The sequence below is a fragment of the Mycosarcoma maydis genome, chromosome 10 (genome assembly GCF_000328475.2).
Source record: "Mycosarcoma maydis chromosome 10, whole genome shotgun sequence".
In the NCBI taxonomy this organism is placed as follows: Eukaryota; Fungi; Basidiomycota; class Ustilaginomycetes; order Ustilaginales; genus Mycosarcoma; species Mycosarcoma maydis.
In genome coordinates, this window is record NC_026487.1 from 106356 (window position 1) to 126506 (window position 20151).

Genomic DNA, 20151 nt, shown 5'->3' on the forward strand with positions numbered 1-20151 from the left:
CTTTCATTCACGACTCATATTTCTCATTAGGCCAGCTTCGGTTGGCGTTCATGTTTGATGGATTCACGCTTCGTACATTCGCAATGCATGACTACTCTCCGCTCGTGGCTCACGACTGGTTTCACTTGACGTTATCGGCGATGCCTGTGCATGAGCACACACAGATACAGAGAAACTTGTTGTACAAGCATGCCAAGATGTGCCTCGTTACTGAGATTGGCGAATCGGAGACCAAGGTGCTGGGTTCACTTCCAACCATCCCTGAGCTGTCGCAAGCTGAGCGCCAGAGCCTGCCAGCAGTCCGGTTCTGCACCTAGATCCAACGCTCTCATCCCACTGGGCGCGTCTCTGCGATGCGCAGACTCGTGCAATGCCAACGACTTCAACTCGCCCAATACGGCCCTACCGCCCACTTGCGCAGTCGAAGCTTCGAACGATGCAAACACCACCAGGCCACAACTGCGACGGATCTTGGTTAACTCGACCACCGTAATGCGCTCATCGGAAGCGGGCAGCGCCACTTCGACATGGCAGTCGCACGCGAGTGCGCGCGAAAGCGCAAATCGACCCGAAGCCTGTGTGTACTCGAGCATGCGTCGCGCATCGAAATCGCGGATCGATCCGAGCCTTGTCGAGAGCTGCGAGAGCGACGTCGATAGATCTTGCGATTCAGAGCCAGGTACGATCACATGTACCACAAACAGCGGACATATGCACGAGAGCAGCGATCCGAGGCCCGAGATCGAGTCGTCGTCATTCCGGTCGAACGTAGCGGAGAGCGACAGGCTCAGGCTCGGTCGCACACGCGGGCTGGTGCCGCGCTTGCTCAACGTCGTCCCACGCTTGGCCACATCGTCATCGTCGTCATCACCACTCGCCTTGGATGTCCCAGACGTCCACAGATACGTGTAAAGAAGGTAGCCGAGCGAAGCTCCCGAAATCACTCCACCCGCTACAGCCAGAGCATTCACCCTCGATCCTCTACCTTGTTTGCCACCCGCGCCTCCTGCAGCGTGCTTGGCAGCTGCCACCCTGCCTGCTCCGCCCTCCGCCTTGATCAGACCCATCCTTCTCCGAATGTGCATCCCGCTCCAACTACCGTTTCTCGTTGAGTCCGGCGAAATCGAACCCGCCTTCATCCCCCTCCTCTCCCACTCGTCCCAATCCACAACACCCTCTTCTTGACCAACGACGCCGCTGCCCAACATGGTCCCAAAAGCAGCGTACACTTGCGCTACCGTCCTCTGCCTCCATTCCGGCCTGAATAGCATCACCAACACCACGGCGCCCAGCAGCTTTTTTACCATCCTTGACAAAGGCGTCTCGCTGTTTCCGCGTAGCTTGTCCTTGGTCCTCTGCTCATCCTGGTGGAGCGCCGACAATCGTCTAGCGTCGAGAGTCCTCCAAAAATCATCCTGGGCTCCTTCCGTGGTACTCGCGCGGGCACCGACACTCATCGTCCTCGCTACCTCGCTCGCTATCAACGACATTCTCCACCTCAGTCGACGGTGGAACGCCAGGACGCGCAGCACAAACAAGTACGTCAGCGTACGCAGCAGATCGCGTTTGCGCCGACGAGAATGCAGGTGCTGCGGCGTGCTGCTCCGGTTGAGCCGGAACGTGGTTTCGGGAGTGATCGGATTGTAGGCCGGGTAGCCGAAGAACGGGTTGTTGGCGTTGTACGGTGAGACATGGCCATCGCGCGCGGACCGACGTGTGCGGTGCGAGAGCAGCGTATGTTCGACGTGCTGCAGAGGCGGCTCGTCAAGATGCTCCACTTGAAGACGCGGCGATGCGGGCTCGATGTACATGATGGTGCCATCCGAAGCTCCAGCCTGGTGCTGCTCATGCGCTAGCGCCTGATCGTCGGCAGCCGCCGCGCCTTTCGAGCTGAATCGTGTCTCTGACAATCGTCGAAGACGATTGAGCAGTCCAGCACCAGCAGCATCCGAAAAACGCGGAGCCAGCTCACCGTCTTTACCGCTTGCATCCGAATCCTCGCTTTCGGATGGTAGCACTGCCTCCTCGTCCTCCTCTGGCAGGTAAAGTGTAAAGTTGCTCGTGGCTCCCACCCGACGTTGAGGCGAAGACAAACGGTCATTGGAAAAGCGCACGTGTCGATCTGGATTCCTCGTCCTCTGCACCCTCGGACTGAGCGGTCCGACAGGTGTCACGCTCGGTGTGACAAACGGCGAGGCACCAGTGCTAACGCTCAACCCCACCGCCCTTCCATCGACAATCCTTACCTCGGAACCGGATCTGGACCTGCCTCCGATATGAGCGTTCTCCGCTGCACTCGACAGATCGCCTCTGGACATTTGGAGATGCTTCAACTTCCGCGCTGCGCTGGGGGTCATCTTGAGGCCACTTGCAGCGTTAAAATCGGCAGCATGACCTCGAGGAGTCGACGGCTCGCTGTGTCGCGGCGTTACCGGCCGACTGGCCCAAGGAGTCGAGTCGGCGCTGTAAAATACCTCGTAGATGCTCTCGTACGAGTTGGTGCGACTCATGTGGCGAGACACGCCAGGGCTGTGAGGCGGTGTGATGACCGATGCAGCAGCCGAGGAAGCACGCCTGGGTCGACCGTACTTGCGCAGCACATCGTTGGTCGAGCTCTCGATGGTCACATCCAGCTCTCCACCGTAGCACGCTGGAATGCATTTTACGTCAAAGTGCTCTTGCAATTCTTGATGCGAAGGGAAGAAGATCTTGGCAAGCGCTTGTTGCGGCAAGACCCGCTTGATGACGGCCCACATGCCCGCGTGGACCCAGCCGTAGTTGAGGATGAAAACAGCACCAACCATGCCGGGCACATGGTTTTTGAGCAAATCCAAGAGGAACGGCAGAAGCTCGAGCTCCAAGTTAGCCATACCACTGGAAGCAAGGTCGATCGCTATGGAAGCCTGTAGCACCGTGTCGGTTTGCTGTTGCCTGTCGGATTGCGGGGTGCCTTTTTTGTGCTGATCAGCATAGATGCTAGCGCGGTAGAGGTCGGAGACGTACCTTCGCATGATTTCCATGCATGCGACAATGTACTCCTTGAGCTGATCTAGCGAATTGTCGGCGGTCCTTTCGACGCTTCTCAGGTTGATAATGCCACACGGTCTTGCGTAAAGGTCGGTGAATCTGCTGTTGACCCAGAACAGCGGCGGGTTTGGCGGTGGTGGCGTGACATAGAGCGGATTCAGCGACGAGAGCGACAAAAGATCCAGGTCGGTCCTCATGCGCCAGAGAACAGTAGCATTGAGAAGGACGATTGCCTGCTCATGGTTGTACCTGGAGCGTCGGTAGAATCGAAAGAGGTTGGCGAAATCGGAGAGATAGACGAGCACGCGCGTCTTGCCCTCTTCGCTGAGCTCGAGTTGAGATGCTACATGATCGACAATCTGCTCTTTGGCGAGCTTGTGCAGTTGTTCGACGGCAGCAAAGTGCGATTGGTATTTGGTGACGAGGTCGAGATGCTTCTCGTGAACTGCACGGGCATTTTTGCTTTTGAGCTCCTGCACCGACGGCATGTTTGACTATGCACGCCAGCACTTGCTGTGCAGATAGTAGACGTGAATTGGTTGCCGATGAGGGAGAGGTCAAAAGTCAAAAAGATGGTGGAGAGAGCGATGCTCGACGGGGCGCGCGGCACGACGATCTGTGCACAGTCACGAGTGGACCGGGCAAAAAGGATGTGAAAGCAGCCGGATGCGAGACGCGCACCCTTTTTTGTTTGCTTTTGGGTTTTTGGATTTTCCTGAAATAATAATAATCACGAATCGTGAATTAGTGATTCCCGCTTTTGGTCACCTGAGCTGTCAGTCAAGCGTGAAGTACGAGTGTCGCAAAGTCACGAGGCCGTCAGTCACGAGTTGTCAATCATGAATCTCGTGACACTTATCTTTGTTCTCGCTCGGGTCTCCTAGCTTGGCTGCTGCTGCTGCTGCTGCCGAGGCGTGAGGCACGAGGCGGCTAACGCGTTGTTAAGACGACATGCTCTCTCCGCGGGTTTACGTCCGAAACCGATGACGTCGAAATCACATGGCAAGAGATACTCACGACTGTCGATGCTTGAAGTTGTGAGTGAAGAAGCGAAAACAACACTCACGACTCGTGACTGTGACTGTGACTGTGACTGTGACTGTGACTCACAACTCAGACTCTCTTCCTGCAAACCTTGCCTTACAGAAAAGAGAGGCTGCTGGCTCTGCACGTCGGTTCCAACAAGGTAGCAACATCGTCATGTCGGCAGGCTCGACCTGGTCTCCGCTCGACTTCGGGCTTAGCGGTGTGCACGTGCTGGTGTCCGGCGCTTCGGGTGGTAAGTAGCGCAAAGGCTACGCAAATACCGGAAGGGTACAGGATGTATGGACTGAGCGTGCTTGAGACCTTTGATCGCTATTTGCTCAGGAATCGGCTTCGAAACGGCCAAAACGTTTCTTGCGGCCGGAGCCAAAGTGACAGCGCACTACAACAGTACGCCCCGTGAGCTCAGCACCACGCCGGATCTGGTTGCACTCCAAGCGGATGTAACGAGCGAGTCGGATGTCGAACGACTTTTCAGCCAAGCTGAGGCAAAGCAATGTGTACCGGTGCAGGTGCTCGTCGTCAACCACGGTATCTGGCCTGTCCAAGCTGTGCCTCTATCAGATATGTCGCTCGATCAATGGCGCAACACGCACTCGGTCAACTTGGATGGTGCATTCCTGCTTGTGCGTTCGTTCCTGTCCAACCTCAAAGGCAAGCCTGCCAACATCACAGATCCCGCCTCGATCTGCTTCATCGGTAGCACCGCCGGCAAGTTCGGAGAGCACGACCACGCTGATTACGCCTCCACCAAGTCTGCCTTGATGTACGGACTGGTGCCAACGCTCAAGAACGAGATTGTAAGAATCGCACCAAAGGCGAGAGTCAACTCGGTCAATCCAGGTTGGGTATACACCCCTTTGGCAGAAGAGACGATCAAGGACGACAAGGTGCGCGCGAGAGCACTCGCCAGCACACCGCTTCAGAAGGTGGCGATGCCGGCCGATATCGCCCGACAGGTGGTGGTGCTTTCAAGTCCGACCCTCAGTGGCCACGTCACCGGCGTCAATTTGCAGGTCGATGGCGGCATGGAAGGTCGCTGTCTCTACCCACCTCCTGCATAGAGGCGCGGCATGTGAGATTTGAATGTTTAGATAGATGGTCAAAGTTACGCAATCTTACAAAGCGGATTCCCCCGACATGTTAGAGATAGAGGCTAGTCGAGTGCCGGCGGAGTCGTGAGCGTAGGTGACGCTGCCTTGTCTGTGGCCGCGTCCGAGTTCTTGGCGAACACAAACAAGATTCGACCTGCTTCGACCTCGTCCAATCTGAAGTCACTGCTGCCGCCCAAGCCCGAGAGCGCTGGATCATCTACCTCATCCTCCTGATCATCATCGTCGGCCGATGAAAAGACAAGGTCGTCATCTCGATGCTTCATGTTGCGACTCCACTCGTCGTCCGGCTCGGTTTTCACGAGCGATGTTGCGACCTTGTTCGCTCTTCTCTCGTGTCGAGCATTGCGGATGATGGCAGCTGCGATCTCGTCGTGGTCAAAATGGTTCGGGTGCAGCACGCAGTCGTAATGCGCCCACTTGTAAAGCGCAAGCAATTTCTTGCGTCTTTCCAGCTTGTCTTGCGCTGTTTTGTCGACAGCATGCTGCGATGCAGCAACAAATCCTGGCAGTTGCTCGTCGTCGTCGCTGTTTGTCGAGCTTTGGCTATCGGTCCATGTACCGGATGAAGTCTGTTCAGGCTTGTCGAGTGTAGCACTGCCACCTTTGCCGTCGCAGTCGCAGAGGAGTTGTCGGTGGCTGATGCACGTTGAATCGAGATGCAGCGTAAAGATATCACGAAGCTCTTCTTGAGAGAATGTGTCCGATGTCGTCTTCTTTTCGGCATTCATGAGGGAATCTGATAGGCCGAGTTTGGAGATTTGTCGCTGGTAAATTTTTTCGTCCATGGTGCCCGAAAGCAGCAATCGGTAGATGTAGCATGGCTTCTTCTGTCCGTCTCGATGAATGCGTGCCATCGCCTGAAGATCCGTGGACGGATTCCAGTCCGAGTCGATCAGCACCAATCGATTTGCACCGATCAGGTTGAGACCCACGCCGCCGCTCTTTGCCGAAAGCAGAAAGACAAACGATTTGTCAACGCCTTCGCGGTTGAACTGGTTGACCATGGCCATCCTCTCATCCTGCGGCGTCTTTCCATCCAGTCGGAGATAAGGGTAGCGCTTCTTCCTCATCATGGCCTCGATGATGTCCAAGGTGCTGGTAAAGTTGGAGACCAGCACCACCTTGTCATCGGTCTGTGCCCTGACCGTTTGAAGCAGGTTCATGACGCAGATGAGCTTACCGCCAAACCTGGCTTCGTTGCGTACAAAATTGGGTGGGAAGAAGCGCGTCAGGTCGCCTACGAGCGCCTTGGTGGGGCTGTCGGCATCTGCTTCGGTATCTTTGAGCAAGAGCTCTGGGCTGTTGCACAGCTTTCGCAGCACGCCGATCTGTAAAAGGCCGTTGCCCGGTGCGCCCTGGAGGAGCGAGCGCACTTGGCTCGAGCCAAGGATGGCCTGGTAGATGCGCAGCTGCTCCTCACTCGGGCTGCAGAAGAGCACCATCTCGTGTTTGGGTGGGAGGAACTTTGTGAGAATGTCGGCAGTGCGACGGAGGATGATGTCCTTTGTGACGGTCATGAGTGCACCGAGGCGTGCTTGGCCAACAGCTTTGGCGTGCTTGGAGGCGTGCTTGGCGCGTGAGCGCAGGATGGGTTCCTCAAAGAGGGTTTTGAAGGACTCTGGCTTGCCTAGCAGATCGGGAATGACAAAGTCGATCATAGCGTAGAGTTCGGAGAGGTTGTTCTGAATGGGCGTGCCCGAGAGGATGATTTTGCGTTCGGTTGATAGCTCGTCAAACATTTTGGTGGTCTGGGCATCCTTGGATTTGAGTCTGTGACCCTCGTCGCAAACGATCAGATCGACAGGCGGTTGGGCGGTTTTGACAATGTCGATGCAGCTCCTGAGCTTTTCATAGCCGATGACCATGACATGGTAGGCCTTGGAGCGGGCAAAGCGCTCGACATGCTCACGACCGCAATCCTCGTCGATGCAGAGCACGTTGAGAGAATTGGAGCCGATCCACTTGCGAAACTCGCGCTTCCAGTTCTTGACGAGTGTGAGTGGGCAGACGATCATGGCACGCTCGATGGTGGACGACTTGGAGGTGTAATAGCAGGATTGCTTGATGAGGGTGAGGATGAGCGCGATGGTTTGGAGCGTCTTGCCAAGACCCATTTCGTCGGCCAAGATGGCGCCTTTGCCCTTTGTGCCGTCGGCATGCATGCCCATGACACGCTCATACAAAAATTTGACGCCTTCTACCTGATGAGGACGCAATGCTTTGGTGAGTTGCGGATCGAGGACGACGTCGACGACGGGACGGCGTTTGGGATTGTGAGCACGTTGGTGTCTCTCGTCGGGGCGTTTCATGACGATGGCGCCGGGTTCGTTGGGGTCGAATCGAGGATGCGGAGTTTGACCGTTGCCGGGATTGTTGAGTCCGCTAACGCGTGAGGGGCTTGTATTTCGCGAGGCAGACGGATCGTGGTCGAGGTCAGGGAGTTTGCGGATGAGTTTGGGAGCGGGCTTGCCGTAAAAGGTTTCTGCTCGAGCAGGAGTAATCTGATTGAGATCGACCGGTTTGATGGTGGAACGTCTTGTGGGTATAGCAAAGGGCTTGAGGGTGCGGGTGGCTGTGGGTGGAGGAGCGTTTCTAAGAGGTGATAACTCTCCACGGGTGAAAGCTATGAGCTTGCGGTATTCTAAGAGGTCAATTTCTCGATCGATCTCGATTTCTTTGCCACCGAGCGCCAATTCGTCGCCGAAAGAGAGACGGTTGAATGCAAAGCGAGCGGATGCGACGAGTTGCTTGCCGGTCTGTGAGCAGATGAGGGTGCAACGTTCTCCAGCGTCTTTTACGACGAGGATGGCATCACCGTCCCAGGTCTTGTGCTTCTTTTGCTGTGGCTTTCTCCAGGTGCAGAGGTAGAAAGGACCGAAACTATTGGACGAAGGTGATGCTGCGTTGGAAGATGAGGAGGCTTGATTGGACGAGTTGCGGCTGAGCAGGAAAGCATGCGAAGGCGGTGTGTCATTTGCGCCTACGGTGGCTGCGGGTATTGATTCGGAATCGAGATGATCATCGTGTTCCTGCTGTGTCGGAAGCACGAGTCTGGCCCTTTTGGCAGGAGTGACGACGCTATCGGTAGAAGTGGCCCTGGCGATGCGAGATGGAGAAGCAAAGCCAGCGCTGGCTAGGGCCGAGTGGGATGCGCGCTTGAGACCGAGCGTGCCTCGTGGACGAGCTGGCTTGGGTTGAGCAGCGTGATGCGCATTTGTATCCATGATCGATTACCAAAGCGATTTGACTGCTGCTGAGACGACCAATGGGATGAGAGTGAGAGTGATGCTGAAACTCGCTGACCTGTTGGTGTTGCGTTGCCACAAAGCTCATCGACTCAGCCTACGCCCAAAAAATTTAGTTCGTGATTGGTGAGGTGTTGCTTTGAATGATTTTGCAACACATCCGTCTGTCGGTCGATTCGTGTCTCGTTACGCGTCGCGTAACTTGCAAGTCGTATGTCCCAACCAAACTGTATGAATCACGAATCACGAATCATGGAATAAATGGTCAGACCGAGATGTTACAAAGAGCGCCAAAATTGGGGCACAAGAATTGGAGCACGAAAATTGCAGTGGAGCATGGCGTAGCTTGGGTGGGATCGGAAAGGAGTTCAATCGGGGGCCCGATACAGCGAGGACGAGATACGGTAGAGGCGGAAGAAGGTGCCGAAAAGAGAAGATCAAACGCGTGAGGATCTGCAAAACAAAAGCCTCGAGCCGAAGCGAGTGAGCCAGCGAGCCAGCTAATCAGTTGTGAGTAAAAGCAAGCGAAGCAAGCGAAGCAAGCGTCGAGTGGCACCAAAAATAGCCACTAACTTAATTCGTGAATCAAGCGTCAAGATTCTCACTGCAAGGTCAGCCAAGAACACTCGACCGAAACGAGTGAGTGCCCAAACACATGCCGGACTACGTCACGCCACAGCCGCAGCCAAGCTGCCCGTCACGAATCGGCACGTCTTGCTTACTCGGTCCATCCGCTGATTGTCACTGGACTCACTCTAGCAGTGACTCTTCACATAGCCATCTGACCCGAATCGGTCGCCAAACATAAAGCAAGAGCACGAGCACGAGTGGAACTCTCTTGGCACGCTTGGGAGCATCTGGATGGACGAATAGAATAGCAGGATGAAGGTGTTGTGAACAGCATTCACGGTTAGCAAAGAGCCATCTCGAATGAATCGTGCATCTCACGAATCGTGCATTGTGAGGGGAGGACAAAGCACGTTCGTTGAGGCTTGGGTTCTGCCAGCACAAACGCACATCCGCCTCGTGAGTCAGAGTCAGGGTGACAGGGTGAGACGAGTTGACGGTCGGTGCAAACGTCATTGCTCGAATCACAGAATCATAAACCGTGAACAAAGTTGTGCTGCTCGCTCGGCATCGAAACGCCGTTGGTAATTCGCACCAAATTCCTCCGACGCGGCGAATCATAGTGCGACCGTGATTTGCACCGTGCACCGTGCACCGTGCACCGTGCACGATGGATTAGCCTTTTTGTTCTTACATTCTATAGAAGAGGATATTTTTAGAAAAATAAATTGAAAATGGGTGGAGGGCAGCGTAACGTCACAGCCAAACTGACAACGTACCATCGGCACTCTGACTCGCCTCACAGCTGACACAAACCAGAGACCGGAGAGAGGTCATCGCACAGCACAGCACACCACAGCACAGCGTAGCGTTGCGTTGCGTTGCGTTCCACCCGACTCACGACTCGATTACGCGCCTCTGTTCTTCTGCCCGACTCGAGGTCGCGTCATCCGTCTATCGCATCCAGCCATCCATCCATCCATCCACTGACCACTGTTCACCTCGCTCACACGTAACTGCAAACCCTGCCTCCGTCTATCCTCCTCTTCACCACCATCCGAACGATCATACCCTTTCCATCCGGTCAGCATCTACCCGCCGCTCACCGTTTGTCGTTCCTTTTGCATCTTTCATCTCTTCTTTTCACTACCACCACACACGTCGTCCACCTCTGTTCTTCACAATGGCCGACGCACAGTCCACCATCACCAGGGCGACCTCGCTCAGCAGAAAGTCCACCGTTGCCAGCCGCAACGCCTCCCTGATCAAGAAAAACACAGGCCCTCACGAGCTTCGTCCTTCCGACATTCTTATCGAGCGATTCACTGGTGAGTTGGATTCCTACCAACACTGTCAATCTCCAGTCGAGTAGCACCACAAGTACTGACCATTCTCCGCTCCGCTCCACTCCACTCTGCTTTGCTTTGCCTTCCCACTCCACAGGCTGGAAGCACATCACCAAGCAGCTCATCAGCTACTTTGAGGGTATTGCCGATATTGAGTACAACACCGCCAAGGAGCTTACCAAGCTCGGCGGTGTCATCCAGGTCCCCTTCCGCGAAGGCAACCAATTCCTCGGCGAGGATGGCATCCAGGACATCTATTACGGCATCCGCGACAAGACCCGTGTCATTGCCGATCACCATGCCAACCTCGCAAAGACCGTCGAGGGCTCCATCGTTCAGCACCTCCAAAAGCTTCGTTCCGAAATCAAGGCCCACATCAAGAATGTCCAGCAGGATACCGGCAAGCTCGCCAACTCGGTCGCAAAGGAGCGCGAAATGTCTACAAAAATGATCACCGAACTCGCCCGCTCCATCACCCTCCTCAAGAATACCCCCATGAGTGTCACTGCTCGCGAAGACCCCTACGCCGCCAACCAGGCCGTCTTCCGTCAGCTCCAGCGCCAGGTCAACGAGGAGAACGCTCTGCAAAAGTCGATCATCATCATGCAGCAGAACTCGGCCCACTTTGAGGAGGGCATCGTTCGCAGCATTCAGAGCGCTTGGCAGACCTTTGACGAGTGGTCCGGCCGCATGTCGGCTCAGGTCCAGGACACCTGGCTCAGTCTCGGCGTCCAGATGCGTTCGCTCCAGCCCAACTCCGAGTGGATCGCCTTTGCCGCTCGATCCGACCACCTGCTCGACCCCGACACCCCTCTTCGCAACCCCGAAACCATCGACTACCCCGGCAAGGACGACCCCTCGGTCATCCCCGTCCACCAGGGCATCCTCGAGCGCAAGAAGCGTTTCACAAAGACGTACAAGGAGTCGTTCTACGTCCTCACTCCTTCAGGCTACCTCCACGAGCACGGCTCCTCGGACCCCACCAAGCACCCCCAGCCCGAACTTTCGCTCTTCTTGCCCGAGTGCACCCTCGGCCCACCTTCCACTATGGCTGCCAAGAGCCACAAGTTCCACATCGAGGGTCGCAAGGTCACCGGCAATCAGTCCGCCGTGCCTTCCAAGGGTCTTGCCAGCCTCGGCATGGGTCGCGAGCACGCCTATACCTTCCGCGCTCGCAGCCATGAGGAGATGATGGAGTGGTGGAACGACATCAAGCAGCTCTCCAAGGTCTACCTTACCACCTCGGAACAGATGGACCGTTCCGGTATTGTACCTGCCGCTGTTCGCGCCGCTGGATACCGCTCCGAGGAGGAAGACGAGGAAGAGGAAGACGGAAGCTCGATCGAGGAAGAGGACGAAGAATACGAAGAGGCTGCCGATGAGAACCAGGGCCAGGCTCAAGCTGCGCCTGCCATTCCTTCCGCCTCCACCTCGGCCGTCAAAGAGGAAGAGGCGCCCGCCTACACTGGCGGAGCTGCCTCCCAGGGCGAGGTGGGCCCCAACGGCTACCTCCTCGAGAAGAAGGGCGAGTCGGCTCAGGCGGGCGAGCCTTCCCAGGATGGCCTCAACCGCAGCGCTTCTTCGGCCGGAAAGGAGAAGGCGACTGAGACAGAGGCCAAGGAGGCATGAGCTACTACCCGTCTTGTCACTCACTCTACTCGGCATTCTTGGATGCGGCCAGTAGACAGACACGCGGCTATCGTGCATCTATTGATATCCCAAGAGCTTCCGATTCGAATCCCCCTCATACCTGGTCAAGCTTTGTGATCGTCCCGCGTGATTCTGCGCTCGGATGCACGCTTTGTTTGTCCGCGTTCGTTTGACCGACTGCTTTTCCGTTTCGATCTGTACTTTGTTCTGCTAGTCTCCATTCCATTGCTTCTCATGGTGGATGGAGCTGCTTGTTAATATTCAGTTGGTTTACTTTCAGCCGATCTTGAGTTGTGCATGAGCGACGCTTGGCGGATATGGGGGTGAACGAGGTTGATGGGGGGTCTGTGATACGAAATAGATGCACAAGGTAACAGGTATGATTGCATGTGCACGGTGGTGTTCTATGGAAACACGATGGAGGCGAGCCAATAACGGATGGCAAAGGCAAGGCATGAACCGGCGACTTGGAGTAGCATGGTGTGGAGCCACAGGCTGTATTCAGAGATGTGTGGACCAGTGAAAGGGATTTGGTTGTCGTGGGTTGGATGGGATCGATGTCGGACACGTCGCAAGACGAGGATGGCGTTGAGGATGGTGAGATTCGTAGTGCTCTTGATTCGACGTTGTTGCGCATCGTAGAACTCGAGTTGGACCAGGTGGAGCGCAGAGAGCGACTTGAGCACCAACGTCGAGACGGTACTGGCGGGATGTAAAGGTTGCATCGACGTATTGGTCAGCTGCTTGTCCTTGTCGACATCGCCAGAGCCAAAGTATTGGATCGAAGGATATAGACTGTTGGTCTCGGCGTGATACCTCGGAACGCGATGCCGAGGATTCGGGACCAGTCCAAACAGCTGCGGACAGCTGAGCACAAAGTTGAAGATCTGCGGAACGAAAAATAGCAACACAGTCTTGCTGAAATGTCCCAAGATGCCGACAGTGGAAAACACCATGCCGGCAAAATAGCAAAAGGTATCACCCACAAACACACGCGCCGGATACCTGTTCCACGAGAACAGCGCCATGCACACGGCGGTCAACGGCAGCAAAAGGTAGAGACTGAACAGGTGACGTCGAAGCAACTCGGTGCTCGATCGAGATCCTTGCATGCCAGCACGAGAGTCGAGGTAGAGCAAGCTATTGATGCACAGCGAGATCGAGATCACGATCGCCTGCCCCACCTCGACACCGTTGATGCCGGCAATGATGTTGATGCTATTGGTGCAGAACGTCGAGAGTAGCGACATGTACAGGTAGTACAGCGGACCAAGTTCCAGAATCGACGAACCCATCCATCGCCTCAGCACACCAGGCCATCCAGGCACCACCACCGACGTTGCTCCTCCACCTGCGTAGTAGACGGTCAGCAGCGGGATGCTCGAAATAATCGGGATCGGAAGCTTGTACCTCCAGCGAATGTCGAACACGTCGTCCAAGAATCCCAACACGATTGCCGATAAGAACGAGAGCAAAGCCGACAGAAACGTCGCCAGCTCGTGATGCGGAAATCCAAGCCTGCCATCCATGCGACCTTGCCAATCGTCGGCCGTCTTGTACACGCGCTGCGGTCGAGATGAAAAGTACCTGAACGGGATGAACACGAACAAGACGCCCATGTACACCGCCGCGGTTGGAAGTCCGAGACTCTCTGGAATTGGCTCGAGCTTGTGCTTGAGCAGATCTCGACCCTTGAAGCCGCGAGCGAAAAACACGTCCTTGGTCCTCGCAATGGCTACGCTAGCCGCCCAGTATCCCACTAACGAAAGGCCGAGCGCCGCGAACAAGCCCGGAAACGCATCGTCGTAGTACAGAATCGTCCGTCGCTGCTCCAACGACACAAGGTAGTCAAGCAGCCTTGTGAGCTTGCATGGTTTCGAGCCAAGAAACAGCTCGGCGAGCCATTCAAACGGCGGCCACCCTCCACCACTGGCATAGTGATCCCCGGACGCTTCTAGCTGTAACAACGGCGGAAGCACCAATGCCAGCGTGCCAATCGGCAGCACGAAAGCTGCTGCGACGTGCCAAGTCATGCTGGCGTCGATTGCTTGGTGGTAAGAGTCAAACGACGTCGGACGTCAGACGTCTCTAACAAAGGCCCGTGCCATTCACTATTCGTGATCATCACTCATGACTGACTAATCACCAATTGTGAATATACAGCCACGGGCGAGAAGAATTCCCAAAATCTCAGCGTCACGTCATGCATCAGACCAAACGTGAAACACGAGAATTTGTCAAAATCACGAATCACGAATCACGAATCACGAATCACGAATCACGAATCACGAATCACGAATCACGAATTTCTTGGGTTGAGTGTCGACGTAGAGCTTCTCTTTGCACACCACAGAAGTTACTGTATCTTGAGATTAATCGTGAATCAAAGATCCTTGTCAAACCCCGGATTCGTATTGAACTGCCTTCCCTAGCCAGACCCATGACGGCGCTGCTGCATTCACGTATATGCCCAATCACAACCAAGGGACCAAACGTCAATCGAAAAGAAACTCGAAACAAGAAATGTCTTCACAATCGTGGATTTCAAGCAACTCCGGCTGGCGGAAGCGTTGGTCTCGAAAGAACAAGCGCTGTCCGGCAGCTCTGATGACCTCCGCAGACTTGAACGGCCTTCTAGACCAAGCCAAGCTGCATCTTCAGTAGCAAAAGAGCCGAAAAATGGCACGTCGGAGCGCTATCGCCCCTTACAACAGGAGCTCGCCGCAGTTGGCCACAGCAAACCTCACAGAGGAGCTGCAGCAAAGCGAAAACGAATCCAGACTAGATGAACAGATGTTGATGTCGCTAGGCTATGACTCAAACCCCGGTCACGGGAGCACAGCCGCAAAGCGACGCACTCCAAGACTCGGTGCTCTTAAGACCCAGCATGTGTGTCGTAAAGACGGGTGAAAGTGGGGGAGAGGGGGAAGACAGGGCAAGAGATGGAATGGAATGGAACACGCCGCGCTGCGCCTCACGGAAGAAGAATAAACGAGAAAGAACATAAGAGCATAAAAGCATCAAAAGCACAGTCAAACCCATGATAGCGCAGGCACGCGGTACGTTGCTTCTCGTATGACGAGGTGCTACACGACATCCTCAAAGTCGTCCATGCCATCCTCGTCTTCACCGGTCTCTACCGTCACAGTGTTATCTCCACTCGCGCTCGCATGTACCGTCGACTTGGCGCGCTTGTTGTCTGCATCGCTGGCTGACCGAGACCGTGATCGCTTTCGCTGTGTACCTGCGTCGGTGGAGGGTTGAGTGACAGGTTCAAAGTCGTCAAACTCTTCCTCATCCACCAATGGCGCTTGGTTGGGTTTGGACGACGAGTCTGCCGCTGCTGCTGCTGCTGCTTCTGCCGTCTGCAGACTTGCATACTGCGCATAGTAGTCGTCATCGTCGGCATCATCGTCTTGCCTACCCTCGTCAAGATCGAAGCCGTTGGACGAACTGAGACGCTGTTGCTTACGACCCAGAGCGGTTTGCTCGCCGCTGACGGTACTGGCAAGATGCCAGGCAGGCAGTGCGTTCTGCTTTCGCTGTTCGTCTTCTGCTTTCTGCTTGGCGAGCCGTCTTGCGGCTTCGGCTGCCGGATCATTCGAGGCAAGATCCACCTGCAGAGCAGGCGCGCCATTGACGGTAGAAGGAGGAGCAGACGAAGCGTCTTCCGACCTGGCGGCAAACCAAGGCTGCGAGGCGGCATGCTTGGTCAGCCAAGCGCCGACATCGAGAGGAGGTAACGTGATTCCTTCGGTGCGACGAAGACCTCCGAGCAAAGTGGAGAGCTGCTCGTTGAATCGCATGAGACTGTCCTTGCTCCTCTTGACGTCCTCGGCTTCTTCATTATCAACCAGCTCGGTGCTGCAGCCTGGGGTGTCGCAGACAAACACGTTACGAAACATGTCGAGCAGATGCGCAACTTCGAGAGTCGAGTACGACTTTTTGCACCTGGGACAGACGTAGCCTTTGTTGTCGAGCTCGTTGCGCAGACGCGTGTCGATCTTCTTACGGATTGACATCATGCGCCACTTGGTGACATCGAGGAAGAGCTTGAAATCGAGATAGTAGTACGTCCGAGGAACGCTACGATTGGTGATGGTATCTCTGATTTCGTTTCTGCGAAAGGTGCAGATCAGCTTGTCTTCCAAGAGTTTGGATGAAAGCGCTGCTAGCTCCTTGACTTGAATGCCGAGACGGTGCGCGAGAACATCGGCCGGAAGCACTGTGATGCTGACGAGCTGGTCCATGAGAACAATGTGTCGATCATCGTAAAAGATGCGTGCCACAATCTGAGCCATTCTGCGGATGGCCGAGAGTTGTTCCTCGCTAGCGAGCTTGAGCTCGGAATCGTGGCCAGCACGACCAAGCCCACTTAGGCTTGACATGTTGCCTGTATGGCGGGGGTATACGGCGGCGTTGGAGAAGACGAGGAGGCAAGTGGTGCGAAATCAAATAAAAAGACAGACGATGAGAGGAGGCAAGGTGGACGAGATGCGGTCAGACGTAACAACAAGGAACCTGGAGACGAGAGATAGAACGCGAACAACAAGGCACAACGCAAGTGCCTAGTTGAACACCATATTGTCGGCGACAGTGGATGGTGGTGGAGAGGATAGAGTAGAGGAATCCAGTCGTGAGGGATGATCTGAATCACAATCAAATGAACGAAGAAAAAAAACAATTCATGATTGCAGCGCAGTAACCGCAGTTTTCGAATTATCAATCACGAATCGCATCACGAATACAAATCGTTTGCTAGAAGAATCTTAGAAGAATCGCGCATTCGTCTCTCTTTTGTTCTGCCTCTTTTAGCTTTCTGTCGGTTCCGTCGGTCAGACAAATCACAAATCACGAATCACGAATATCACGAATCACGAATCACGAATCTATCGAGATCACCGATTAGTCTTTGACTATTCGAATCGGGAGATCGGGAGGTGAACCCTTTCTTATGCAGTTCACTCAGGGTCCAATTACGAATTTGGCACGGGCGTGGACTTCGTTATTTACAGTATTTTATCAATCGTGAATATGGCCACGAGTAAGTTGCACCGTTGCACGTTGGTTATACTGTAGTTGATGACTCCAGTCGTGAGTTGGTCAATGAATCACAAATCGTGAATATTTATCTCGACTCTCACATCTCTCTGTAAAGCTCATTTTTGAGTTGTGAGTTGTGAGTTGTGAGTCGTGAGTCGGCATCGTTTTGATTTTTCCTTTTTCTGTCTGGTAAAAATCGAATCGAGAATCGACCTGGACTGAGCAAACAGGAGGCGCACATTTACACGCTTTCCAGTCCTCTTCCAACACCTTGTGTAGCAGCAACAACAGCATCACTTGGCCTCGCCTGCATCAGCAGCATCAGTCTCTTGACCAACGATTACCATTGGCCTCGTCCACGACTCTGTCTTTGACCTCCAACATTCGCACCCTCTGTGCGTCTATCTGGAGCTTGGTGGCGATGCTTTCGCTCCCGTGAGCGCTTCATTTGCACCATTTCGTCGAGTTCTGGGTGCCAAGTTTGACTAGCTCTTCCTGGCTGGATGGCTGGATACAGCTGTAAAGCCGCACTCATGTCTAAGCTTCCTCCGCTTCCCGCCCACCTCGACACCTACGAAGGATGGCAACCCTCGTCCTCGAATCCGAGGATTGCAAAGGTCACAAATCAGATCAAGCCCGCCGAAATGTGGACCCACTTTATCAGTCAACGTCGCCCCGTCGTTATCGATGGCTTGCTCCGCGATCCTGACTTCAAAGCTGCCAAATGGACCAATCTTGAATATCTTCGGTCAACCGCAGGCCATGTACCCGTCAAGATCGAGCCTGTTCACCCCTCCGCAGGTCATTTCGGCACCTCGGTCAAGCGAAGCAAGGTCAAGTTCTCCGAGTTTCTCCAGACGCTCCAAGATGTTGAAAGCGCCGGCAAATGGTACCTCACCACCCAATATGTTGACGACGACGAAACCGCCGACTCGTCCCATCCCTCAACCCCTCACGATCCCGACAGAGAAGAAGATGGCTACGAGCCAGAGCTCGACAATGTCCTTCCCGCTCCCACAAATGCGCTTTCCAACGACTTTCCACATCGTCCAGCCCTCCTCGGCAACCTTGTTCTTCAACAATGTAACTTGTGGCTAGGCAACAGTAAGGAGGGCAAGAGCTCCGGATTGCATCACGACTTTCACGATAACCTCTACATCCTTCTCTCTGGTTACAAGCGCTTTCTCCTCTTCCCTCCCTCAGCACATCGGTTCCTCCATCCTCGTGGCTGCATCGATCGGGTCTATCCCAATGGTCTTATCGTCTATACTCTTCCTGGCGAGCTTCCATCCTACGTGCCTGTCGCTGGCCGTAAGCCCCAACTACCCATACGCCCAGATGGCCTCGTTCCTTCAGAAGCCGCAAGATGGCGTCGTAAAGCTCGTCTTCGCGTCAAACGTGAGATTGACGAGCGCGCCGCTGCAGAGGCAGGCGAAGGCTCCCGTCACAAGAGCCAACGCAAGGGAAAAGCAAAGCAGACCCGTCTCCAAGAGCTAGCTGAAGAGGCCTTCCTCCAAGCTGAGGCTGAACTCCGCATCTGTCGCATGGACGAAGAAGGCATCGACCCTGAGGACGACAGCCTAGACGACGGCCCTGACTTTGACGACGACGACAGCAATCCCGATCTCGACGGTCTCTTGAACACAATCATCGACTTCAACGCCAACCCGCTCATCGATTCGTGTGAAGGAAGCCGGTCTGAAGATGAAAATGACAGCCAGAGCGACGATGACGATGATGATGATCAAGCCCGCCGGCTGATGGACTCCCTTCCAGCTCCAGTCAAACACATCGGCATGGCTGCGCTGGCTGGCGATCCAGCGTCCATGCGAAAGCTTCGTGCCTATCTCGACAGCGTGGCCGAATCAGATCACTCTGACGATGAGTCCGACCATGAGCATGCAGACGCGAATGATTCGAGCGACTCGGAGGCGCTTGACGACACGTCTTCGGCAGATAACGAACAACAGCCTGGGCTGCTTGCTCCGTCCCGGCTCGATCGTCCCAACGGTCTCTCTCACAAACGCAAGAATGAGCCATTGTCAGATGATGCACATGACTCCGACAATCGAGCAGACCAGGAGGCATCAGACACCATCGAGTCTAGTGGCACCCCAGCACCCCCAAAGCGAGTCAAAATCGCTTCGTTGGTTGACACTTTTGGCGCAGCAAGGTCCTTGTCCGGTGATAGCCATGCCAGTAGTGAAGAGTCCGACAGCCAGACGCAAGAACCAGATTTGGGCGATAGCGACGATGATAGCGAGCCCGGCTTCCTTGGCGCCGACTCTGGCTCTGAATTTGGAGACGTGAACGAAGGAGAAGCTCAACTGGAACGCCTCCTCGCAATGGCCGAGCAGGATGCCGATGCTCAAGCTTCACCCGCTGCCGACGACGGCGATGAAGACAACGAGCCTCAAAGCTTCTCACGCATCCCACCACACGTTTTACACCGCTGTCTCAATATTCCCGACGACCCATCTCGACCCATGGCCAAGCAAAGCCACAGTGGTGCGGGCGCGCGCAAAAACAAAGCCGCCGCGTCCGAGCCGTATACAGTCGTACCTGGCTGTCCACCGCCCATCGAGGTGTTCCTGAAACCGGGCCAAATGCTGTACCTTCCCGCCAGCTGGTATCATGAGGTCACGTCTTCGTCACTACCACCTCTAAGGGATTTAGAGGATATCACCGAGCAGAGTGAGGAACCCAGCAAGGTGCATATGGCGCTCAATTACTGGTTCCATCCTCCCGACGCGCTCGAGTTCGAGCCCGTCGAGTCGAGACAGGGTTTCGATGCAAATGGCCAAGGCCGTGCATCAAGCGACATTGTCGTCCCAGGTCTTGGCGTTGGTCTCGGCGAAAGCGCCATCGAGAACCGCGGCAATGGTACAGGAACCCACGAGAGGCCGTACCGCGATGCTGAAGTTTGGGATGAAGTCGCCCATGCGGTTGCTCAGCAGATCAAGCTTGCCAAGGAGAGTGTATCCAGGTGATTCGCATCTCGTCTCATCTCGCATAAAGTACATCATCTCCGATTTCATCTCTTTCCTTTCTCGTTCCATCTGATCTCGTCTCATCACTGCTTGCGATGCCGGAACGCCATTCCACGCCGGCAAG

General features: G+C 55.0%; 8 protein-coding genes across 8 annotated transcripts; 3 read left to right on the top strand and 5 right to left on the bottom strand.

Annotated features, from left to right (window-relative positions):
- Window positions 1-245: 245 nt before the first annotated feature.
- UMAG_03674 (uncharacterized protein) lies at window positions 246-3515 on the bottom strand (the record flags this gene model as incomplete). The annotated part of the gene is made up of 1 exon (XM_011391852.1): window positions 246-3515. One exon carries the CDS (start codon window positions 3513-3515, stop codon window positions 246-248), a length of 3270 nt encoding a protein of 1089 aa, XP_011390154.1.
- A 712-nt stretch (window positions 3516-4227) lies between these two features.
- Window positions 4228-5135, top strand: UMAG_10483 (uncharacterized protein; the record flags this gene model as incomplete). Its single annotated transcript, XM_011392005.1, has 2 exons — window positions 4228-4306; window positions 4396-5135. 2 exons carry the CDS (start codon window positions 4228-4230, stop codon window positions 5133-5135), a joined length of 819 nt encoding a protein of 272 aa, XP_011390307.1.
- A 92-nt stretch (window positions 5136-5227) lies between these two features.
- UMAG_03676 (uncharacterized protein) lies at window positions 5228-8410 on the bottom strand (the record flags this gene model as incomplete). Its single annotated transcript, XM_011391853.1, has 1 exon — window positions 5228-8410. The coding sequence occupies one exon, from the start codon at window positions 8408-8410 to the stop codon at window positions 5228-5230; it is 3183 nt and encodes a 1060-aa protein (XP_011390155.1).
- A 771-nt stretch (window positions 8411-9181) lies between these two features.
- UMAG_03677 (uncharacterized protein) lies at window positions 9182-9619 on the bottom strand (the record flags this gene model as incomplete). The annotated part of the gene is made up of 1 exon (XM_011391854.1): window positions 9182-9619. One exon carries the CDS (start codon window positions 9617-9619, stop codon window positions 9182-9184), a length of 438 nt encoding a protein of 145 aa, XP_011390156.1.
- A 562-nt stretch (window positions 9620-10181) lies between these two features.
- UMAG_03678 (uncharacterized protein) lies at window positions 10182-11973 on the top strand (the record flags this gene model as incomplete). Its single annotated transcript, XM_011391855.1, has 2 exons — window positions 10182-10326; window positions 10442-11973. 2 exons carry the CDS (start codon window positions 10182-10184, stop codon window positions 11971-11973), a joined length of 1677 nt encoding a protein of 558 aa, XP_011390157.1.
- Window positions 11974-12398: 425 nt separating this feature from the next.
- On the bottom strand, window positions 12399-14027 carry UMAG_10484 (UDP-N-acetylglucosamine--dolichyl-phosphate N-acetylglucosaminephosphotransferase; the record flags this gene model as incomplete). The annotated part of the gene is made up of 1 exon (XM_011392006.1): window positions 12399-14027. One exon carries the CDS (start codon window positions 14025-14027, stop codon window positions 12399-12401), a length of 1629 nt encoding a protein of 542 aa, XP_011390308.1.
- Window positions 14028-15080: 1053 nt separating this feature from the next.
- Window positions 15081-16382, bottom strand: UMAG_03680 (uncharacterized protein; the record flags this gene model as incomplete). The annotated part of the gene is made up of 1 exon (XM_011391856.1): window positions 15081-16382. One exon carries the CDS (start codon window positions 16380-16382, stop codon window positions 15081-15083), a length of 1302 nt encoding a protein of 433 aa, XP_011390158.1.
- Window positions 16383-17570: 1188 nt separating this feature from the next.
- On the top strand, window positions 17571-20027 carry UMAG_03681 (uncharacterized protein; the record flags this gene model as incomplete). The annotated part of the gene is made up of 1 exon (XM_011391857.1): window positions 17571-20027. The coding sequence occupies one exon, from the start codon at window positions 17571-17573 to the stop codon at window positions 20025-20027; it is 2457 nt and encodes an 818-aa protein (XP_011390159.1).
- Window positions 20028-20151: the final 124 nt, after the last annotated feature.